Source organism: Aspergillus wentii (assembly GCF_001890725.1).
Source record: "Aspergillus wentii DTO 134E9 unplaced genomic scaffold ASPWEscaffold_7, whole genome shotgun sequence".
NCBI lineage: Eukaryota > Fungi > Ascomycota > Eurotiomycetes > Eurotiales > Aspergillaceae > Aspergillus > Aspergillus wentii.
Window position 1 is genome coordinate 683,243 of NW_024467838.1, and position 20,225 is coordinate 703,467.

General features: G+C 45.1%; 15 protein-coding genes across 15 annotated transcripts; 8 read left to right on the plus strand and 7 right to left on the minus strand.

Annotated features, from left to right (window-relative positions):
• Positions 1 to 117: 117 nt before the first annotated feature.
• On the minus strand, positions 118 to 1,541 carry ASPWEDRAFT_71290 (uncharacterized protein). The gene is made up of 2 exons (XM_040839167.1): positions 833 to 1,541; positions 118 to 775 (listed from the first exon to the last, which is right to left on the minus strand). The coding sequence occupies exons 1-2, from the start codon at positions 1,464 to 1,466 to the stop codon at positions 420 to 422; spliced, it is 990 nt and encodes a 329-aa protein (XP_040685596.1). The 5' UTR covers positions 1,467 to 1,541; the 3' UTR covers positions 118 to 419.
• A 61-nt stretch (positions 1,542 to 1,602) lies between these two features.
• On the minus strand, positions 1,603 to 2,014 carry ASPWEDRAFT_642962 (uncharacterized protein). Its single transcript, XM_040838735.1, has one exon. It carries the CDS (start codon positions 1,951 to 1,953, stop codon positions 1,747 to 1,749), a length of 207 nt encoding a protein of 68 aa, XP_040685597.1. The 5' UTR covers positions 1,954 to 2,014; the 3' UTR covers positions 1,603 to 1,746.
• Positions 2,015 to 2,550: 536 nt separating this feature from the next.
• ASPWEDRAFT_186162 (uncharacterized protein) lies at positions 2,551 to 3,134 on the plus strand (the record flags this gene model as incomplete). The annotated part of the gene is made up of 3 exons (XM_040832117.1): positions 2,551 to 2,679; positions 2,726 to 2,802; positions 2,849 to 3,134. The coding sequence occupies 3 exons, from the start codon at positions 2,551 to 2,553 to the stop codon at positions 2,904 to 2,906; spliced, it is 264 nt and encodes an 87-aa protein (XP_040685598.1). The 3' UTR covers positions 2,907 to 3,134.
• Positions 3,135 to 3,237: 103 nt separating this feature from the next.
• Positions 3,238 to 3,836, plus strand: ASPWEDRAFT_186163 (uncharacterized protein). Its single transcript, XM_040832118.1, has 3 exons — positions 3,238 to 3,454; positions 3,500 to 3,579; positions 3,632 to 3,836. Exons 1-3 carry the CDS (start codon positions 3,326 to 3,328, stop codon positions 3,684 to 3,686), a joined length of 264 nt encoding a protein of 87 aa, XP_040685599.1. The 5' UTR covers positions 3,238 to 3,325; the 3' UTR covers positions 3,687 to 3,836.
• A 1,044-nt stretch (positions 3,837 to 4,880) lies between these two features.
• ASPWEDRAFT_43944 (uncharacterized protein) lies at positions 4,881 to 5,391 on the plus strand. The gene is made up of 3 exons (XM_040836144.1): positions 4,881 to 5,058; positions 5,109 to 5,185; positions 5,233 to 5,391. The coding sequence occupies exons 1-3, from the start codon at positions 4,918 to 4,920 to the stop codon at positions 5,285 to 5,287; spliced, it is 273 nt and encodes a 90-aa protein (XP_040685600.1). The 5' UTR covers positions 4,881 to 4,917; the 3' UTR covers positions 5,288 to 5,391.
• Positions 5,392 to 6,079: 688 nt separating this feature from the next.
• ASPWEDRAFT_175237 (uncharacterized protein) lies at positions 6,080 to 6,447 on the plus strand (the record flags this gene model as incomplete). The annotated part of the gene is made up of 3 exons (XM_040831334.1): positions 6,080 to 6,214; positions 6,267 to 6,343; positions 6,393 to 6,447. The coding sequence occupies 3 exons, from the start codon at positions 6,080 to 6,082 to the stop codon at positions 6,445 to 6,447; spliced, it is 267 nt and encodes an 88-aa protein (XP_040685601.1).
• Positions 6,448 to 7,153: 706 nt separating this feature from the next.
• Positions 7,154 to 7,511, plus strand: ASPWEDRAFT_175238 (uncharacterized protein; the record flags this gene model as incomplete). Its single annotated transcript, XM_040831335.1, has 3 exons — positions 7,154 to 7,270; positions 7,320 to 7,405; positions 7,457 to 7,511. 3 exons carry the CDS (start codon positions 7,154 to 7,156, stop codon positions 7,509 to 7,511), a joined length of 258 nt encoding a protein of 85 aa, XP_040685602.1.
• Positions 7,512 to 7,956: 445 nt separating this feature from the next.
• On the plus strand, positions 7,957 to 8,777 carry ASPWEDRAFT_43947 (uncharacterized protein). Its single transcript, XM_040836146.1, has 3 exons — positions 7,957 to 8,132; positions 8,188 to 8,264; positions 8,308 to 8,777. The coding sequence occupies exons 1-3, from the start codon at positions 8,004 to 8,006 to the stop codon at positions 8,360 to 8,362; spliced, it is 261 nt and encodes an 86-aa protein (XP_040685603.1). The 5' UTR covers positions 7,957 to 8,003; the 3' UTR covers positions 8,363 to 8,777.
• Positions 8,574 to 9,779, minus strand: ASPWEDRAFT_117492 (uncharacterized protein; the record flags this gene model as incomplete). Its single annotated transcript, XM_040828740.1, has 1 exon — positions 8,574 to 9,779. One exon carries the CDS (start codon positions 9,777 to 9,779, stop codon positions 8,574 to 8,576), a length of 1,206 nt encoding a protein of 401 aa, XP_040685604.1.
• Positions 9,780 to 10,546: 767 nt separating this feature from the next.
• On the plus strand, positions 10,547 to 12,583 carry ASPWEDRAFT_30878 (5'-methylthioadenosine/S-adenosylhomocysteine nucleosidase family protein; the record flags this gene model as incomplete). Its single annotated transcript, XM_040833476.1, has 4 exons — positions 10,547 to 11,534; positions 11,592 to 11,692; positions 11,985 to 12,097; positions 12,145 to 12,583. The coding sequence occupies 4 exons, from the start codon at positions 10,547 to 10,549 to the stop codon at positions 12,581 to 12,583; spliced, it is 1,641 nt and encodes a 546-aa protein (XP_040685605.1).
• Positions 12,584 to 12,666: 83 nt separating this feature from the next.
• Positions 12,667 to 13,406, minus strand: ASPWEDRAFT_186169 (uncharacterized protein). Its single transcript, XM_040832119.1, has 2 exons — positions 13,040 to 13,406; positions 12,667 to 12,990 (listed from the first exon to the last, which is right to left on the minus strand). Exon 1 carries the CDS (start codon positions 13,380 to 13,382, stop codon positions 13,065 to 13,067), a length of 318 nt encoding a protein of 105 aa, XP_040685606.1. The 5' UTR covers positions 13,383 to 13,406; the 3' UTR covers positions 12,667 to 12,990; positions 13,040 to 13,064.
• Positions 13,407 to 14,260: 854 nt separating this feature from the next.
• Positions 14,261 to 14,602, minus strand: ASPWEDRAFT_175242 (uncharacterized protein; the record flags this gene model as incomplete). The annotated part of the gene is made up of 3 exons (XM_040831336.1): positions 14,261 to 14,285; positions 14,337 to 14,401; positions 14,453 to 14,602. 3 exons carry the CDS (start codon positions 14,600 to 14,602, stop codon positions 14,261 to 14,263), a joined length of 240 nt encoding a protein of 79 aa, XP_040685607.1.
• A 1,194-nt stretch (positions 14,603 to 15,796) lies between these two features.
• On the minus strand, positions 15,797 to 16,582 carry ASPWEDRAFT_53692 (uncharacterized protein; the record flags this gene model as incomplete). The annotated part of the gene is made up of 2 exons (XM_040837928.1): positions 15,797 to 16,509; positions 16,555 to 16,582. The coding sequence occupies 2 exons, from the start codon at positions 16,580 to 16,582 to the stop codon at positions 15,797 to 15,799; spliced, it is 741 nt and encodes a 246-aa protein (XP_040685608.1).
• Positions 16,583 to 16,641: 59 nt separating this feature from the next.
• On the minus strand, positions 16,642 to 17,773 carry ASPWEDRAFT_643090 (glutathione S-transferase family protein). Its single transcript, XM_040838736.1, has one exon. The coding sequence runs from the start codon at positions 17,590 to 17,592 to the stop codon at positions 16,936 to 16,938; it is 657 nt and encodes a 218-aa protein (XP_040685609.1). The 5' UTR covers positions 17,593 to 17,773; the 3' UTR covers positions 16,642 to 16,935.
• A 203-nt stretch (positions 17,774 to 17,976) lies between these two features.
• ASPWEDRAFT_139290 (uncharacterized protein) lies at positions 17,977 to 19,412 on the plus strand. The gene is made up of 2 exons (XM_040829382.1): positions 17,977 to 18,502; positions 18,546 to 19,412. Exons 1-2 carry the CDS (start codon positions 18,217 to 18,219, stop codon positions 19,313 to 19,315), a joined length of 1,056 nt encoding a protein of 351 aa, XP_040685610.1. The 5' UTR covers positions 17,977 to 18,216; the 3' UTR covers positions 19,316 to 19,412.
• The last annotated feature ends 813 nt before the right edge of the window (positions 19,413 to 20,225 follow it).

The window sequence follows — 20,225 nt, forward strand, 5'->3', positions numbered from 1 at the left end:
CAAAATCTGGAAGGTGGGTGAGTGTGTTGGAGAGGTGACAAGGAGAAGTGAAGAGGGGAGGGGTGTGAGACGCGAGAGTTGACGAAATTTTCAGTAGGAGGCAGGCATTTTGGGACCCGTCAACAAAGGCTGGGTTGAGCCAGATGGTTCAGGTGGATTGGATGGGATAGACATCTATATTTCATAATATCATCTTGTACACGCTTACTCAGCTGTATAACCGTGCATAACTATACCTGTCACTTGCAGACAAATCCTTCCACCTGACCTTCTATCGCATCCCACTTGATGTCTGGAAGATCCTCCTCTTTGACGCTCAAGATGATACAGTATTCATCAATATTTTACAATGGGCATAACCTGGCACTGCAAATTGTAAACGAAGTCCGATATTGAACCATCCTCAAGACCATATCCATCTATTGGTCTAAATAGTCGTTCAGGCTAAGTCCTTGCAGCTTCTCCTCCTCGTCTTTTGCATCGCATTCAAGATTCACAAACCATTTCATGTTCTGGCAGTCTTTCCGGGGGCACAATCTAGGGCTCCTGAACTCAGAGATGCACTTGACCAGATATCTCGGGCACAATCTGTACGGGGGGTCAGGGGTAGGACACGCAGTGTTTGTACGCGTTCGATGTTTTAGCAGAGCCCCCAGATACATGCTATCGCAGTCATAGGTACAGGAATTTGGTGTCCCGCGCAGCTTCAGCTCGGTAGTATCAAGAAGTGTGAGCAATTTATCACGAACTTCGGATTGAGCATTCACGATATCCTCTGGAGGCTAATGTCAGATACGATAATGGGGATTGGGGAACGCAATGGTGGGCATACGCTTGATACGCGACGGAATGGGCGGGTTGAAACGGTGCAAGGAAGAAGACTTGTGTCGCTGAACGGACTTGGTGGCCATCTGGAAAGCCTTGCTGTCCCCTAAGACATAGCTGGCGTATACCCAATCAGGTACTATTGCTTTTGGATCCTGGGCCTCTCGGACCTTCTGCAGCCAGATGTACGCAAAGGTATCGACGACCTCTTGACACTCCAAATATCTAACCACATTGGCAATATTGACCAACACCTTGATATCTAAGGATCGAGGAACCTCCCTGTTATATCCGTGGATGATATTCAGAATGATGACAAGTGCGTCTTGATTGCAATCCAGCAGAGTTACTTCGGCCTGACCCGGAAGCTTTCCATCGCTGCCTGTGATTCTTTTGAGGGATCGTTTCATATATCTAGAAGCAAGAATCATGTGCTTGGACGAGACTCTGTACTTTGAGCGTGACGACAGATAGCCAACAACTGGATTATCTAGCATTGTACTTGACTCTGGGGACTCTTGTTTCACTGGTGGTTGAGCAGGGGTAGCAGGGACAAGACATGTATCGCGGTTCTCTCTTTGGGAAGATAAAACTAGAATGACATCCCCAGTGGGATCAATATCGTGGATTACTCCGCTCATCCTGATTAGAAGTATGCAGGGTCACATCAGTGCGTGATAAAAAAAAAAGAGAGAGAGAGAGAGAGAGAGGAATAAGTAGGTCGCAATCCGGGATAAAAAGATTTTGCAAACTCGCGGTCCGCGCTCGGCCATTATTACTGTTCAAAAGAATACCCCTTTTTTCGTGCCACTTGATAAAGCAGTACGAAACCTTATCTACGCCAACTACACATGGTTTCCCCACTCCCGCATTCCATTTCATATTGCTAAATCCTACGGTTTTAAGTACTCTTCATGGAATTCAATATAATATTATTTTGGATAATACAATTTCAACCTCATTAACCGGACTGGGCAAGTAACAAAAACTTGAACGTGCATATATAAGTCCGTCGATGATACAAAAGACATATATTGTTGGGTTAAATAGTTTGAGGACGCATTCCAAGCGAGTACACACAGCTTCCACGTCGGTCTTCAATATATTCCTTCCAGCCATGTTTTGCATATGGCCGAGGTTATACGGCTGGTGCTTACTGGGGTTTATTGGCGATCATTTTTGACAAGAATAGTTTTATTGCAAATCCTGGACGCTACTAATTTGATATTGCATCAAATATTGGGCAAATTCAATAGGTAGTCAACCAGAAAACAAACATCTTGGCTCTCGGAATGTCTCCATGGATGGTTCGGTTGGTATAGGGGCGAAACACTTCGTATATCCCCTCGTATCATGGACGCCTGGAGACTTGGCCACTCAATCAAATCGACACCTCCATTTCCAGGCCCCCAAAATCACTTGATCGGCATTGGGATCTACCTATTAGACGGTCTATATATAGCCGCCAAGTCGAATAAGGCTGGATATATCGAACTTCATGCTGGACTTCGTATTCGTTGACCAATCATGAAACAGAATTTGTGGGCTCTGCCACCGCTTATTCCTTGGTTTTCTTTTCTTTTCTTACAGTGAGCGCACCATTTCTCTTGATTGAGTTTAGTTTAGTGGAGGTCGAATATATAAAGGTGTCGACGGACTGTGTTGTTAAAATCATCAGACTTCTATTTTATTCTCAACAGCCAAACCACAACCCAGCAAGACACCATGAAGCTCACAATTTCTATCCTCGCTGCTCTCGCCAGCATCAACTCCGTCCTCGCCCAGGACGCGACCTGCCAGAAGGACGCAGCATTGGTCAAAACCTTCATTGGACAGCCGTACAGCAGCGAAATCGTATGTTGTACATTACTCCTACAATTAAATCTGCTAATGTGACTAGTCCACCCAGTTTGAATCGGAAAAGGTTCGGGTCTACCATGAGGGTGACCCTATCACCAAGGACTTTGTTCAGACTAGGTATGAATACCCTCATGGATATTGGTTGTTATGCTGACAAATTTAGATTGAACATTGTTCTTGAGAAGGACAGCCAACTCATTCAGGACTCTGGATGCTATTAGAGCAGCACATCGATTATACCGGGAGGGTAAGATAGTATATAGGTATTGATATGATGAATGAAGTCGGGATTGCATGAGATTGATATTTGTAAGATGCGTTTTAAATAATTGGCCATACATTTAGATAAATACATGCAGCACCTTCGAACCTCACTCTGCAATAAAATGCATGTGCTATGTCTGTCTAGAGAAACCTTAACGTAAACTTAATCATAAATTTATTGCGGCTTTCTTCTCCCTTATTCCTTGCTTCTCCCCTGCTGCTGGACTCCGTATACATTTCAACCCCAGCCTTCTTCTATATTCGGTCTACTCTATTTCGCCTCCAATATTTAAACCTCTCCCAAGCCCATACTCAGAATCATCAGACAATTCTTCCTCAATCCCAACTCAACCTCATCTCAACCAAAACCATCACCATGAAATTCGCCCATTCCTTCCTCTTTGCTCTAGCAAGCATCCACTCTGCCTTTGCAAACAAGGTCACCTGCAAAGCTGATTCAGAATTGCTCAATGGCGCCATCGGACAGGTCTACTCCCCGGAACTCGTATGTATGCGTTGATCCATTCCAGAATCTTTGCTAATAGCACAGGTTGTCGTTTCAACACCAGCCAGCGACGTTCGGGTTGCTCATGAAGATGACGTTCTCACTGCTGACGTTCATGAAGAAAGGTTTGTGCGGATCTTATTATTTTTACGTATCCATTGTGCTAATCATAAATAGATTGACTATTATCACGGATGACAGTAACCATATTTTGAATGTCGGGTGCTATTAATCTGTATCATTGCTGTGGGATCGATTGAAGGGTGCATGGATATATATTGATGTAGTAGATAAACCCATAGCCCCCTGGTACTAGGACATGCTTTGTATACTCAGATTGAAAATTTACTCTATGCTTTAACTCAAGGCTACTCTGTGTAGTGTTTTCCATGATGTAACGTATTTTCGTCTTGATGATATTTTAATATGCTAGGTGTGCATAAAATATAAGCAATGCGCACATTCCTCTTGCGTCCCCAAGAAAATCCAAATCTCGGATATGCATGGTATATGGAATTGCCTATACTTGGAAACGCGGAACGGCACGACGCAAGGACTTCCCCACATCATGCAATGCAGCGATGAAACAGCTTAAATATGCATCTGCAAACATTTCAATTTCATTCAACCAATCGGATTCATGCATTTATCCCTGTTTATCCCTTACTCATTCCACTGTTTGTACGACATGCCTAGACAGTGCTTGATTAATAAGGGTTACCCTGGAAAGCCGTCCACCGATGAGATGGTATGTCGCTCTATTCTGAGATCGATCGGAATACTTGCTAATCAATCAGCTGTCCAAGCACTGGAATGGGGTTATTGTCGGTTCTTCAGGTATTTCTGTTCCCATTGCGCCCATTTCCATTAGGTAAAGTGTCAACTGCGGTGGAGCAATGTATTCAACCGTATTGGAACTACACTGAATGAAGAATGCGATCAGGAAGAACATTGAAGAAGGTCTGATCCTCTCAAGTTCTTGAAGAAGCAGGCAGTATTTATATCAATATTGAAACTATTAGTAATATCTCGCGAATATGAGAGGATATAATGTAGTTAAACCAGAGAATCCGCATCAATACTGCATACAAATGAGGTCTTATCGCTGCAGGTTGACGACGATATGATATATCGCTAAATGGCTTCAACAGGATTGTCGATATGAGTCGGAACTGTACGACAGCGTAATTTACCTGACAGAATCGTATAGTGTGTAAGACTAGGTAGCTAAGCTGCCCAAAATGAAGGGTAGTTAGTATCCAATCCATGTCTGAATTCTCTTTGTACATTCTTTACTTATTGTATTACATACTTTAAGTTCCTTCCGTCTACCGCACTTCGCTTAGCCTATCCAGTAACTTTTATAAAGACGCCTGAACTCTAATCTCCTGCTGGAATCTTCAGCATCCTTTTCTATTTCCTTTCCATCAAATTGAATCCACTTAAGAAACCCATCAACCAATATGAAGCTCACCTTCTCTTTCCTCTTCGCCTTGGCAGGCCTCCACTCAGTTATCGTTCAGGCCCAGAGTCAAGAAAACTGTGAGGCAGATGCCAAGGAGATCAATGAGTACTACCGCGGAGAGCCGTACGATAATGATGTGGTATGATAGAACATAATTACCTATATCTGGAATATATGCTAACGGATCAGACATCCTGGCTCCAATCATCAGATGTTCGCGAGATTCATCCGAATGAGCCTATTACTATGGATTTCAGACCTGACAGGTGTGTAAACACGTTTTACTGTTAGTAGTTAGTCCTAATATGTACAGACTGAACGTTCTTCTTGACGATGACGACAACATCAAGAATGCTGGATGCTATTAATCTCGTTGTATCTGATGGGACAGATAGGATGTATATCTTGATTTTGGGAAGAAGGTGAAACGATTGGATACATTATGTAGTAATCGAACATAACTGAACTGCAGTTGACTTTTGTATGAAATTCTATATACTCGGGTGCAGGTAATCCCGAAACTTAATCAGACGATGCTCTGCAGTGTGTAATATAGCCTGGATCTCGCGATCAGCGATCAGATCATCTATTGAACAACACCCCTAGACTGATAACTCAAATAGTCCACTTCGCCTCTCGGGATTAGCTCCTACCGATACTTCCCATTATAATAGACTTAGACAGCAGTGGCAATCACATAAGCCTACTTACCCATTCTGCTGCTCGACTGCAACTTTCCCGCATTAATTGGGATGTATCCCGTTGATTCTATTCTATTGCTTTCATGATTTATGTAGCTTAAGATAGAGAGAACAATGTAGCAGTTATTTATGGAATATATATATTCTGAAGTTCCCTAAATGCCGAGGCTCGATTACTATATTTTTGCGCTGTGCCATGTAAGGCCTCATTTGTAGCAGAATGAGACCAATGTATGCTGTCTTAGCTATGTTAAGAGCATGATTTTCAAATTTAATTCAGCTACCCAGCTTCCTGGATTCATCCTGTTCCATGTTCATATTCCTTACTTATCATACTGTACACTTGGGCCTGGGTTTACCTATAGCCTGGTTAACTTAGTAACTTTCTCCTATAAAGGTATCATCCCTAATATCAACCTTTTGCATAATTCTCATCTTTACTTTATTCACTCAGTTAAGATGAAACTCGCTCTCCCTTTTCTATTTGCTCTAGCAGGCATCCACTCAGCCATTGCACAGAGTTCAGACACGTGCGAGGCAGATGCAAATACAATTAATCAAAGTTTTACTGGAGCTCCATACAATGAAGATGTGGTATGTTATGACATTAGGAATATTGAAATTATCTACTAATAACAATATATAGTCATCTTTACTCAGCACAGAAGATATTCGGGTGATTCATTTTGGTGATGAAGTTACTCTTGATTCCAAACCTTCTAGGTATGTATATGCACACATAATTGCCGATGGTTGGTACTAATAACTATAGATTGACTATCCTACTTGATGCGGATGGGAACATTAAGTCTGCTGGATGCTATTAATGCATTCTTATAGGATTCTATGGTCATAGGATTGGGTAGTTGAAACTGAACTTTATAACCCAGTTACCGCTGTATTGGTTTGATCAATATCAAACGGCTGCAGGAGTAAGGGCTCTTTTTCTATATCCTTGCATCCATGCACAGTTTTATCATTTGCCACATCGCTACCTTTGTATCAATTATTCCCATGGCTTTACTTGAATAGAATAGCTTCGATTCAAGATGAACTCACCTCGCTTCGTAAATCCTTCATCTAAATAGCGTCTAAGAACACCAAATTCTTGGGCTTTGGAGTTAGAACTGGCAGTAGACTGGTAATAATCTGCAGCATGCAAGGGGCAAGACGAATAGTTTCAAATGTACATGAACCCCGCCATTCCCCAGTACCCCTTGCCGGACGTATGCATACTCGCTGCATTTCTTGTTATCTTAATCAGCTCAACAGTTTCCATCCATATCTCCAGCATGAAACTGCCTACAGTAGGTGATATTATACAATTGCCTAGTCTAGCACACTAGTAGTAGGTTGCAGCTGTGGCTTTATAAAACTCACTCCCCTGCATGCTTGCTACTTACCATATAATATGCTTATGGATATTTAGTTTTGTCTTTTATATAAGAAAATGGTCACTATTGCCTTAACAGCAGCAGATTCCTATTTTATTCCTACCGGCACCCCCAAAAGCATCTCAACCAGCACATCAATATGAAACTTGCCTTCTCCCTCTTCGCCCTGGCAGGCATCCAATCTGCTTTTGCTGACTGTAGGGCAGATCGCGAGGCAGTGGTGCCATACATCGGAGAAAAGCTCGATAGTGATGTGGTTCGTATACCTTTGATTTTTTTTTTAAGGATATTTACTAATAGGACAGTTTGATCTCGTCAACTCAACTACGTTCCAGTTTCTTACGCCGGACAACACAGAGGCTGATATTGAAGTACATGAGGACAACCCTGTGTATGTATACATGAATACTCCTTCTTATCATTGGGTACTAATGCGTGGTAGGTTGACTTTTGATGTTGATTTTGATAAAACCATTCTCATGGTTTATTGCTTCTAATTGTCTTATATCCATTAAGACTGTAAATTGCGGGTCTGTGAATTACTGTATATAGCTAGCTACGGCGGACTATATGTACACATATAAATATGACTGATTGTAACAATCGAGAAGAGCAAAGCGATCACCTGGCCGAAACGGTAGAAATGAAGCTTCGGGATGATAGACGCGGTGACCAAGGCCTCACATGCCTGTTGCACCGTTATCTCGCCGTTGTATAGGAAGGGGCATGCAGTATTATGTAGATTGCAAGGATTATAATCTATGAATAATATGCAGCCATTTCAATGCATAGATCCTAGCATGAAAAGCATGCACATCGCGCTCTACCCTACATATTCCTTGCATGCTACTGCAGGCTTGCCGCAGATTTAGTTTACTATACTTTCATCTCTGCCATATAAAGACACGCAAACCCTAATCCTGAAGAATCATAGGCTTTTCCGAAATTCCTAGTTATATCTCCACGTCAGTTCATCTAGACATATCGATATGAAATTCGCACTCCCCCTCCTCTTTGGCGTGGCAAGTGCCCAATCTTTCTTTCTCGACGAAGAAGCATGCCAAGAAGATAAATACTTTCTGAGGTCGCATATTGGAGATCGATTTGATCGTGACTTAGTATGCTATATACTATATCTTTAAGTCTTTGGAAATGTGCTAAGAGTGTCGATAGATGGCAGAACTCGACTCGAGTTACATTCGGATTTTATACCCCGGTGACCATATTTCCCCTATTCAGCGTGCTGATAGGTATGTAGACAAATTTTATCCTTTCAAAGCTAACAACAGATAGATTGAATATTTTCTTGGATGGGGATAACAAGATTTGGTTGGTTGATTGTTTCTAGTTTATCCTCTGTTGGGTTGAATAATGGATATATCGGGCATTCTCATTTGTAATGGAAGTAAATCATACCTATCTATAATATAGATCTCTTGAACAGCAATACGGTTAGCCCCTGGCAGCATGGTATGTACCTACTTGACATTCTCACTGATTCTTCTGCCGTGGTTGAATAATAATATTGGGTATTTTACTGCTATTGGTATAATAAATAATCAACTCATCGAATCCTGCTGCACCTTTAAGAGAACCTCCAGCGCCGTCCCCATCTCTGGCCCTGTATATGTCACGCCGATTATGTCTGACTTTTCAATTCCCATTCCCTCGCATGGCTGGTCACACGCACGTAATGTAAACATGTTCTTCTGCTCTGGATAGTTCTTGATGGCAGTGAAGAGAACGACTTCTCCCGCCCCGTAGAGCATGTTCAACTCGATACTTTCTAATCGCGGGAACTGGGCTTGCATTTTGTGAAGCACTGTCAGCCAGCCAGCCGTTAAGCCCGTTACGCCCTCGAGGATGAGTCGTTTGAGACTATGTCGTGATTGATGCAGGATGCGGATGAGATCGTCTGCCTGGATGGCTGTGAAGGATAATGCGACTCGTTCGAGGTTGTTGAGTGTATATGATCTGCTGAGGTCGGAGAAGAATTCCATGGCCAGGTCTTTCGGCCCGAGACTGAGGTAGAGTTTGCGGAGGTTGGGGGCGTGGAGGATGAGGTCCATGAGGAAGGAGTAGTTGTATGGCGTGAGTTCGTGTTCGAGGTGGAGGTTTTCGAGGCTCGCCCAGGCAGTTTTGAAACCAGGATGGCTGAAGAGGGATTTGGGAAGTCGTTTGATGTTCATCACTTCGGACGTGTAGTTCATGCCTTTGCCGTACCAGAATAGCTTCATGGGCAGCGATGCATCGGCGATGACATCGAGGAGAATACCAGCGACATCGTCTGGGTTGAGTTTCTGATCATCCGCCTTCGCTGGTGCATCACCAACCACCGGCGAAATAATAAACGACCGACAATTCACCAATCTCTCTGCCAGATCATCCCGAAACCTTTGAATGAGCGGCATATTCAGTGCGTTCTTCACATGGCCAGCTGCACTCCACTGCCATGGAATATCGCCTCCCAGGTATGGCTCTGGCGTCATCACCACCAATCGCTGCACATACTCGCGCATCACCTTGTTACTGGCAATCGCATGGAGATGGTTCAAACTATGCTCAGAAAAGTCCAAGTACACCTCTGTATATCTCTCCGCGAAGCAATTAATCGTTAATCTGTATGCATCGCGACAGGATCCCACCAACGAGGCCAAGTCGCGCGTGTTGAGCTCGTCGCAGATCATCTCGATGATCTCCAGCGGGAGAGTGGGGAGGATGGGCGAGTGCTTTGTTTTTGGGATTGTTTTGGTGGAGGTCTCCATTTTGGAGGTGTGGAGGGTGTGTAACTGCATGATGATAGCGTAAGATAGATGAAATAAAGAAGAATGAGAGAATGGGGAGCGGAGAGGATGAGGTTATAAAGATGGAAGCAACAGGGTCCCTAAAGTACCTTGGAGGCACACCGATCACACAATGATCTTCACCCTATCTTATCGGCTATGTCTGCATTTTATTCCTGGCTTTAAGATGTCAATTCTATTAAATTTTAGATTAAATTATATTGATAGATTGATGCTGCATCTATATGCATGTTCTGCAGGTTATGGTGATCAGTTGGGGAAGGCACGAACCAGCGGAGACCCCGCATTCCGACAAATATATATTAAGTTGGAGTATCATAAGAACAACAATCACTATAGTAAAAAGATAGTTATTAATAGGTGTCATATCAAATATACCCCTCCTGTATAAATCTGTCTGTTTCATGGTCAATCGAGTATTTCGATAGTGTAAAGTATAATGACGTCATTGGAAGTATGAAGTAAACAATATCGATCTTCTTCATTTAGCTTGATATATGATAAGGATATATAATCTGCGCTCAAAGATTGAGTATTTTCTTAGAATATTCTGTTTCTTTCCAGTAACTGATAACCCCACTGTAGAAACGTGCGTCTGCCTGATTGGTGAAACGCGACAGGGATGTCACCAACACGATACCTGAGGCAACTTCAAGGATGAACTAATAATAATCCAAAGCCCCCTATGACACACCATAGCATTCATGACAGGACCATCTTGACACAAGATGGAATGCTTACAACCTTCCTGTCGAGAAGGTTTTGAGATCGGGATAATATGCGCATTACCACTAGAATACGACGCTGTTTGCCTCGTGCTGGACGAATTCTGGGATGAGCAAGGTGACCCGTACGGACGAGCAGCAGGAGACCAAAATAACTACACAACAGGCCGGATTGGGAAACATAATGTCGTCATCGCGCTACTTTCGCAAATGGGAAAGGCTAGCGCCACGAGTGCTGCCCACAGTATGCGGGTCAGCTACAGTGGCTTGCGGCTTGTTCTGCTGGTGGGGATATGCGGCGGAGTGCCGTTTATCGGGGACAAGGAGGTCTTACTGGGCGATGTGATCATCAGCAAAGCAGTTGTGCAGTACGACTTTGGTAGGCGATACCCGGGGGAATTCTCGCGCAAAGATACACGAGAGAGTAAGCCTAGCAAGGAAATACAGAACTTGTTGATTACTCTTGAAGCAAGCTCTTGCCAGCGGAGGGTCCATCGGAGAGCCGCTGCCTTCCTCGGAGAACTTCAAGCTAGAGCTATGCAATGGAAGATGGAAGGGAGGTATGACTATCCTGGGATAGCCGAGGATCGACTCTTCGAGTCAGATTATACACATCACCATGTCTGCGGAGACCGCCATCTACCGTGTGATAAGGTGGCATGTGATAAGCGGTATTTGGTGACAAGGAAAAGACTATCAGGCCCTAACGTACACGAGCCTTTCATTCATATTGGATGCGTCGCATCTGGCGATACAGTGATGAAGTCTGGAGAAGATCGGGACAGGATCGCCAAAGAAGAAGAGGTGATTGGATTCGAAATGGAAGCGGCGGGCATCATTGAAGAATTCCCGAATTCTGTCGTCGTCAAAGGCGTCTGCGACTATGCAGACAGCCATAAAAACAAAAATTGGCAGGATTTCGCAGCTGCCACGGCTTCTTGTACGATGAAGGCTCTCTTGGAACGGTTCATCCCAGAGGAAAAGACGATCCGTGAGTGAGATATTCCAAAATTATTCGAATCGCGGCTAAAGATCCCATGTCTCCCAGCCAGGATAACCAATGGGTGTGCGGAATCAAGTCTGCTAGCCATGATGAGCCAATTTGCTCAAATAATGCCTCCGCAAATCGGGCCAGCAGAGCATGTCACGGTAAATGATGCACGCAATCGACCGATCCGATTCTTTCTAGATACCATAGACTCTCTCGAGGTTCGAGGCTTCTCTTCTGGCCATTCATATAAGAAGCCGCTGATAGTTCCAGGCCTTCACTGAACTTCTCAAATAGAAGTTTAAAGATCTTGGCTGGCGGAAGATCGAACGAGGCGAGTGGTTTCTCCAGGACCACTATACAGGGCAGATGCTTGATCTAAGAAAGCCCTGGTTATCATTGATAAGGGTATGGCGTCTGGGAAGGCATATAGATGGTGACTGACTCAACTAGCCTGGCCAAGTCCTTGATATGACCATGACATTCCGTCGACGCGATGTATCCTCGACCCAGTGTCCATCATGTCACTTTGAGAACGCGGGAAATTCCGAGTCGCAAGTCACTTGGTGAGTCACGAGTATCATACATTGACCAGATAGCTTACCCAGTGTAGTGGCGTGTGCAGATTGGTATATAGACGAGTTGAAGAAGTGCGGGAGATACTCGTGTCAGAAGATATCCCATCCCAACCTGAAACGGAAATTCGAAAAGAAGAGCATAACCATACAGTGCCTTTACAGAAACAAGCGGTTCCCAAAACCGATGTTGACGGCGATGATATTCATCATTACAGTAGGGTGCAGGTGATTGACACCAACCTCCAGATCTCAAAGGCCGACATGAACAAGATCATCAACAGTCTGGCAACTCTTGATGTGCGTGACCTGGATGATGCGGAACGCATCGCAGCACATCTAGCAAATGTATATGGTCTGTCCAGGACCGATTGTTTACTTGCATTAAACGAGTGCGAGTCGCAACTACAAGCCGTTAAAGCTGAAATTCAGAAGCGCAAATTCGACAGGAAATCAGTGGAGCAGCTGCTTCTATGAACTCTCTTGCAGGGAACCATCAGGGGTCATTAATGATATGGAGTGGTGTGTTCTATGTGAGCATGATGGCTATACAGGGATTAATTGCCCCTTTAATGACTAATCGGTTTAATGAACAACACTGAGATGCATTCTTAGCGTTGGAGATGTATTGGAGATTTGATAGATAGGGATATTATAGACAAGGACAAGGATCTTATCATATCTTATCTGATGAACGATCATCCTGTACTATGAATGGCCCGATCAAACTTCGTTCGACATACCAGCCATTGACGATTGGACAAGTTTCATGATTGGCGATCTGGTAGACTATTTCACATTTCTTGGCTCAAGCTATGGTTACCAGAAACATAGAACCTGTCCTCATGTTGATTTTCTCAGGAACATCTACTATCCGCAGGAATCTATTCCCATAGTTAGTTACCACCAAGAATACAGTTTGAGCAACCTGACCTAGCCTGGAGGGTGACAGTGGGCCTCATTTATCTTGAACGGAAGCAGAAGCGCCAGATTCAGAGTGCGCCATCTCCTGAGTGCGTCGCTCCCGTTTTAAATGATACAGCGCCTGAGTTCGGAAGAAGTAGGTCATGGGATCCATATTCTGGGTGGCAAGATATTGCGCCTTCTCTGGTGTTATCTTGGACAGCATTGACCCAATCAGCTGGATATCTTCGGCAGATGTCTTTTCCTGCATTTGGGTGGCCAGTTGGCAGACATGGTTGAACTCTTCGGGCGGAAGAGTGCTCAAGTCAACTGGGAGGGTAGGCTTGTCTGTAGGATGGGTGTTATCGTCCATTCTGGTCGTACTTGAGGTTTCTTCGTAAAATGGGGAAAACTACGATGAAAGATGTATTTATTTTTATTTGTGGCTGGCGGTTGACGTCATGGCGGCTGTATCATGATCCGCCCCGCATTTATTGTCGGATACTGCACAGCCACTAGACAGGCGAGAGTATTGCCATAGCATATCTACAAGGTCATCCAGTAATGGGTCATTCATTATTGACTAAGTATTCAATGGTTGCAGATATCTGACATCCTTCCACTGAGTTTTACATGATAATGGCAATCCCCCAGATGTCTCTGTGGTCTTCGTCTTAGTATTAAATTGTCTCTGGACCGCCCCCTCTTCTCGAGACGCTTTTGGTGTCCTCTGAGACTATTCAGATCCTGGGTTTGACAGAAGTAGGTCATGGGATCCATGTTTTTGCTGGCAAGATACTCCCCTTCCTCGGCTGTCATATTCTGCAAGTTTGTTTCGATTCGCTGCAACCCCCCAACAGACGTCTTCTCACGCAATATGGCGGCCAGTTGATATACATGATCAGGCTTATCAGGCGGGTGACTGCTCAAGTCAAGCGATGGCTTTGTTGACATTTATAGTTCATACTCTAGCGTGCAGAAAACCGAGGAAAGTGATAAAGCATTCTAGTGGGGGGTTTCATCGATACCACAATACCCACCATTGGGACAGTCTGCACATTGGAAGATATAAAACAACTTCATGTTGATAAATGAACCAAGAAAGAACATTGATCAATTGGGTCAATGGAAAGGGCACAAGAGCTGATAAAGCTCGATGATGTGTAATGTATGTGCGTATGATGTGGTATTTATATTATTAGACAATGAATGAAATAATCAAGACTCTGAAGTGTACCCCTCGCCAATAGTCTAGTCGTAGTAGCAAGAGCAAGTGCTATCGCCTGTTAGCTTCGATAAACACTTTGACTATACGGTGAAAACTTACTACCACATCAGACCACCACATTCACCTCTCTTGTAGTATCCACTGTCTCCATAGCACTTCTTGCACTGTAACATCATTAGTATTTATAATGCCTTGTTCTCTTGAGATTGACATACGCGGTCATTGCACAGATCCGAACCCCATCCCTGGCAAGAGTCGGCAGCACCGCATTCACGGGCAACGAGGGTTTTGGTCTCAGCAGACCGGTCAGTCACCAAGGCCGAGGCGCAGGCGGCGAGAGAGACGAGAACGAGCGAGAGCTTCATATTGACTTGATTGAAAAGGATTGTAGATAGTTGGTTTGAAATGATTGTGCTGGACTGAATTGCTCAGGTGGGACCTCTTATTTATGTCTGTCTGCTTTTAGGCTCCATACAGGCAGTAGTAGGCAGAATACGAAGTATATTGATCCACTTCGACCAAACGCGTGGTGATCGTCGAGCCGATCTCGCACTTTCCCTCCTAAAAGCCTATGCTCGAGATGAAGATCTGCCGGTCACCTCGTATTCGACTTGGCGTTTCCGGGAAGGGAAGGTCGGCTGTCGGTGATTAAAGATCTGACGCTGTTAGATCTCAAACGAGATGATCTTTATATAGTTTCAGAACTAAGAAAAGATTGTGGAGACGGAAAAGAAGAAATAAGAAAATGAGCCGCAAGTTGAATGCGCATTGGTATCAACGAAATGAGGCCAAGATTGACAGAATAAAACGGACATTAAGCGAGGCAGTCATCGCAGATATAATTGGATTACCTGTGTCAATAGAGTTGAGTAACAAGCGACGTGCATCTCAAGACCAGTCAGAGCTGAAGCCAATGCTCATCCATCGCATACTCGAACAATCTCATCCCGTCACGCGTCTTATCTCGGCAAGACGAACCTGGAAACATGGTTTCTGCTCTGGATCTCTGTGTTTGATTTCAGATGCAATAACCAATGGTCAAATGATCAATTTTATCCAGATGACAAGTTTCTTGTGAAGATGCTCAACTGCAAACAACATTGGATGTGCACTGCAGACCTACTGACGGATATTGACCAGATTCACAACGATACAATCCCACGCCAACTCTCTACAGCGCGCGCTGTAAGATCCGGTGCAGGGTGACGTCTGATGGACTGGGATTAAGACTTCATTCTGTTCTGTATTTGCTGAACCCCGCGGTCCTTGAGAATACCTTCTCCGGCCACTGGTGAAGGCGCTTTCGCTGTGCGACAAGAGTCCTTGTGGCATCCGGCAGATGCGGTTTGCTTTGATGTATCGCTGGCAATTGGGAGAGTTCCATCGCACCAAAGATCAGCCATGTCCATAGATGATGAAGGACCTACCTTTCCACGATGAGCTTTACAAGTCTGGCAACCCACAGAAAAAAGGCATGATGTTGATGAGTCATTCTCATCCAGAATTGGGGGCCAAATGATATCGTCGGCGTTAAGCTATCGAGTACATACAACTGTCCACTACCACGGACACACGCCATCTTTATGCACAAACAGACCAACATCAGCATCACGCTGTCCTTGAATAATATCAAAAATCGCCTGCGCAGGCACCTCCGGATCCTGCGCTGCACCGCCCCCCGTACGCGCCTCCTCACTGGTGCCGCGGATATCCGTCCTTACCAAGCCAGGATCCAAGGCGAATGTCTTGAGACCTTTAGTGCCGAAAAATGCATATTCTTGGATCATAAGCATGTTCAGTGCTGCTTTACTGGCGCGATAGGCCTCGACGTTGCTGAAGCTGTTGTACGTTGGCGAGGTAGGGTCGGCGGCGTCGGTGAGTGAACCCAAGCCACTGCTCACGTAGATGGAGTAGGGATTCTGCGATCGCAGGAGCAGAGGGCGGAAGGCGTCTGCGACGACAGCGGGGCCGACGACGTTGACGTCCATGTTGGCCTGCATGCGGGTTTTGATGTCGTCGTCGCGGCTCATTATGCCGGCGTTGTTGATGAGGACGTCGAGACGGCCGAATTGCTGGTCGACCTGAGCGGCGGCTTGCTGGATAGACGATTGGTTTGTCACGTCCAGCTGGATGGTGGAGAGATTGTCCGAGTTGATGTCATTCAAGGCTTGTTGGGCCTTGTCCAGTGAACGACTGGCGATGATGACATGGAAGTCTTTGCAGGCATGAGAGATGAACTTGGCCGTTGCAAAGCCAATACCGGCATTGGCGCCTATAATGTCAATGAGATGAATGAATAGTAGGATAGAAGACATACCAGTGATGAGAACAATTCTTGGTGACATTTTGACTGCTGTAGATGGGGTATTCAGAGATGTCACACGTGGTACCGGTTTTTATAGGCAATCTGACATCCATGGCATGATGCTAACCGTTAAAGGATGCCACGGTGTGTCATAGCGTGCCTTTATATAAGCAGGGCTAAAGTACTTGATTGGTCAATCTAGATATATTGGCCAATCAGAACTGACCATCTGAGACAGCATAAAGACACAAATTGCCACTGTTTACGCACATTGTATAAGGCGATCATTACCTGATCGGGTTCTACATAGATTAGAGATCCAGTCGGATATATTATCCTCATGTATTAAGCATGCAATAATATATACACAATCTCTCAGCCATAGATCACGATCTACTTATAAACAGCCGCAATCGCCTGGCTCACCTCCTCCTTGGCCGTCATACTCTCTATCCACTCCTTGACATGCGGGTACGCATCCTGATCATAATCCGCCTTCTCCAACATCCTCGCAACCCCCAACTGCCACGGAATAAACGCCAAATCCACATACGACAGACTATCCCCAACCAACCACGCACTGCCCGTCTTCTCCTTCTGACTCTTCAAATGTCCCTCCAACACCCCGGTCACCCGGTTGATCTCCTTCGTGTACCGCTCAACCGCACTCGGGACCTTCTCCGAGTGGTACCTGGAAAACCAAAACACCTGTCCGTAGTACGGGCCCTGTCCGGACATTTGGAAGTGAAGCCATTGCTTTGCCTGGTAGAACTCGGGCGACCCGTTGGCGAAGCTGAGCTTGTTGTCCGTGTCGTACTTGTCGACGAGGTATTCGATAATCGCGCCGGACTCCCAGAGGGTGAGGCCGGTATTGGGATCGTGGATAGAGGGGATACGGCCGTTGGGGTTGACGGCTGTGTATTCTGGTTTCTTTACGTCGGAGAAGGGGACTTCTTCGACTTCGTAGGGGATGTTGAGGAGGTTGAGGACGATCATGACTTTGAGGGGGTTGGGGCCGATGTGGCCGTAGAGTTTGATTGGGGAGGTCATTTTGAGTAATGCAATTGGAGATTTGATATGTGAAGTTGATATTGATATAGATATGAGAGGGAGTGACCTGTTTAAATATGATTCTTTGTATCCAGGTACCAAAAATAGAAAGATTTGATTGGACAATGCAGTCTGACGTGGGAATCGCGAGTTTCCCAGAAAGAGTTTAGCCTAAGATCAGATTTATAAGCTCGTCATTTCGGAGGCCGACAGTCATTATTAATCATGAATTATGACTTATTATGAATGACAGGGATGTATAAACTGCTGGAAGGTTCTACTGATTAAGCGCATAGATTGGCTGCCTTATCTGATAAGTTATCATAGTGGACTGTTATTGGCTAGATTATATGTTCAGTGTATATACTTTATTCTACTGTGTGGAATTTTTTCTCGCTATGATGCTTAATATATACATATAATTTTATTATGGATCACTCTAACATCATAATTTAGACAGTCTGTCCATATCGACATGTGAATGAATGGTCATTCACTTATGCCAAGAAGCGGGGTCTAATGGATACCCACGACTTCTGCTGTGACTCCTGTCCTACATGACAAGGCTACTCATAATGGCTCCAAATTCAGACAGTTCAGTTGCAGTAGTTGTTGCATCTGCAGATGAAGATCTTCATGGCAGACTTCTCAGACTGGGAGTGTCCTGAGCTGCGGGTGAATCGGATACGGGAGGTGGGAGCGGAGAACGACTCGATTTGTCTCCCGCTGGATCAGTTCCAGGTGACGGGGCCGAATGGGAGTCATTTCTGCTTTGTGTATCCGGTTGCCGGGCCCAAGGTGTCGTGTATTCTGCAGGAGTTTGAGGAGCCAGATCGCGTGTTAAGGAGGGTGGGGTTGAATGCTGTCAAGGCGATGGTGGCGCTGCATCGGTTTGAGATCTGTCATGGTGGTGAGTTCTTATTCTGTCTTGCCGAATGTATCTGACAGTGTAGATTTCACACCGTCGAATATCCTCCTGCGCGTATCTGGTCTGGACGGCCTCCCAGAAGACCGAGTTATACAGATCCTCGGACAACCAAAAACAGTCAACGTCGTAACCAGCACCGGCGAGAAACCATCCCATCCCAGCGCGCCGCAATACCTCGTGCATCCCGTTGACTTTCAATCCGTGCATCACCGCTATCTCTCCGATGAAATCTACATTATCGATTGTGGAAAATCATACCATGTCTCCCTTCCCCCGGACGATCTCGATATCCCGCAGAATTACTACTCGCCTGAGCTCATCTTGGACGGGCAGACCGGTATAGGAAGTGACTTGTGGGCATTGGGATGTACGCTCTTTGCCATCCGGACGGGAAGAAGGTTATTCGATCTCTTCGATGATGATCGCGATGATCATCTCTACCATATGGTGATGCTACTGGGCATCCTCCCTGAACCATGGTGGACGAGCACATGGTCAACGCGAGAAGATTACTTTGACGACCGTCCATCTTCAAATAACCGCGCAGTGAAAACTTTTGAAGCCCTCGATGAACCCGCAGAACCACACGAACCGCGCTCGATTGAAGAAATGCTAGACCATGGATTGGTATATATCGAGTCGCGGACCGGGATGATTCCAAAGGAAGTCCGACGGAGGATATCAGCAGAGGAGGTGACGATGTTTGCTGACCTGCTGGGATTGATACTTCGATATCAGCCAGAGGAGAGATTGACGGCGGATTTGGCGCAGCATCATGGCTGGTTTAGTATGTGATTTATTGGAGATGTCATTTACATTAATACTAATTGCAATATAAACCACCATTATTAATGGTCTAAATGTATAATGTATCAAGAAACCCCCATGCACGTTTCAATCGGTTCTCTATTGCTTTAGTTGGCCAGTAATTGTTGTCTCGGCTCATGTTGATCACAATGTCCATGAGCGCTTCTTGCTCGGTGCCATTCGTAAAGCGATCACAACACATAATAATAGCCAAACAAGCCGTACGTAGCAATGTTGGCGATTTTCGATTCGACAGCGCGATCCCACATATTTCCAGAACCGTAGATCTGACACTCTGATCCACAGCCCGTAAGGCCAGATTTCTGTCTGGCCCAATTCGGGCCGTTTTGGGATTATACGATGCAAGCACAATATTCGCCAACGAATGGTTTGGAGTAGCTGGAGAGTCAATATACTTGTCTCATGTTGCTGGTATGGATGTACTTTTCCCTGGCATCAAGCGCATCCTCCCGCGGAATCAGTCCTTGACGAATAGATATCCATCTTCCTCTAGTCTCGCATGCATCTCATCCATAGGCAGAGAAGATGGTGAAGCATACACCCAAGCTGGTCTGGCTTATGCGACCGCCGTTCTAGGCGAAGCCATAGGGCAGGAGGGCGGAGAGGCTTTAAGATAGAGCAGGATTCATTGTCGCTTTTGGATGGTGGAATCATCTTGACTGGACTGTGTGAGGATTTTTATCCTGTCATTTCGTCAGCTGGTTTTAAGATTTATCCATCGAGAAGAGTCCCTCCGCCAATTACATATTTTGGACAGACAGAGTAGAGAAATTGAAGATCATCGATTCTCTTGCTGTATCTGATATTTCGCGGCGCTAAGCAATTCTGGTATACAAAGTATACCAAATGGTGTTCCTTGATTAGCTGCCATCAGCAT

Bases quoted from the DNA above. Each gene is read 5' to 3' on its own strand.
- ASPWEDRAFT_186163 (XM_040832118.1), top strand. From the start codon at position 3,326: ATGAAATTCGCCCATTCCTTCCTCTTTGCTCTAGCAAGCATCCACTCT. The intron at 3,455-3,499 runs GTATGTATGCGT...CTAATAGCACAG, and splicing joins AGGTCTACTCCCCGGAACTC to GTTGTCGTTTCAACACCAGC. The intron at 3,580-3,631 runs GTTTGTGCGGAT...AATCATAAATAG, and splicing joins GCTGACGTTCATGAAGAAAG to ATTGACTATTATCACGGATG.
- ASPWEDRAFT_139290 (XM_040829382.1), top strand. From the start codon at position 18,217: ATGAAGATCTTCATGGCAGACTTCTCAGACTGGGAGTGTCCTGAGCTG. The intron at 18,503-18,545 runs GTGAGTTCTTAT...CTGACAGTGTAG, and splicing joins GTTTGAGATCTGTCATGGTG to ATTTCACACCGTCGAATATC.
- ASPWEDRAFT_43947 (XM_040836146.1), top strand. From the start codon at position 8,004: ATGAAATTCGCACTCCCCCTCCTCTTTGGCGTGGCAAGTGCCCAATCT. The intron at 8,133-8,187 runs GTATGCTATATA...GAGTGTCGATAG, and splicing joins ATCGATTTGATCGTGACTTA to ATGGCAGAACTCGACTCGAG. The intron at 8,265-8,307 runs GTATGTAGACAA...AACAACAGATAG, and splicing joins CCTATTCAGCGTGCTGATAG to ATTGAATATTTTCTTGGATG.
- ASPWEDRAFT_71290 (XM_040839167.1), bottom strand. From the start codon at position 1,466: ATGAGCGGAGTAATCCACGATATTGATCCCACTGGGGATGTCATTCTA. The intron at 776-832 runs GTATGCCCACCA...ATTAGCCTCCAG, and splicing joins CATTCCGTCGCGTATCAAGC to AGGATATCGTGAATGCTCAA.
- ASPWEDRAFT_643090 (XM_040838736.1), bottom strand. From the start codon at position 17,592: ATGACCTCCCCAATCAAACTCTACGGCCACATCGGCCCCAACCCCCTC.
- ASPWEDRAFT_186169 (XM_040832119.1), bottom strand. From the start codon at position 13,382: ATGGACGATAACACCCATCCTACAGACAAGCCTACCCTCCCAGTTGAC.
- ASPWEDRAFT_642962 (XM_040838735.1), bottom strand. From the start codon at position 1,953: ATGCAAAACATGGCTGGAAGGAATATATTGAAGACCGACGTGGAAGCT.
- ASPWEDRAFT_43944 (XM_040836144.1), top strand. From the start codon at position 4,918: ATGAAGCTCACCTTCTCTTTCCTCTTCGCCTTGGCAGGCCTCCACTCA. The intron at 5,059-5,108 runs GTATGATAGAAC...CTAACGGATCAG, and splicing joins AGCCGTACGATAATGATGTG to ACATCCTGGCTCCAATCATC. The intron at 5,186-5,232 runs GTGTGTAAACAC...TAATATGTACAG, and splicing joins ATGGATTTCAGACCTGACAG to ACTGAACGTTCTTCTTGACG.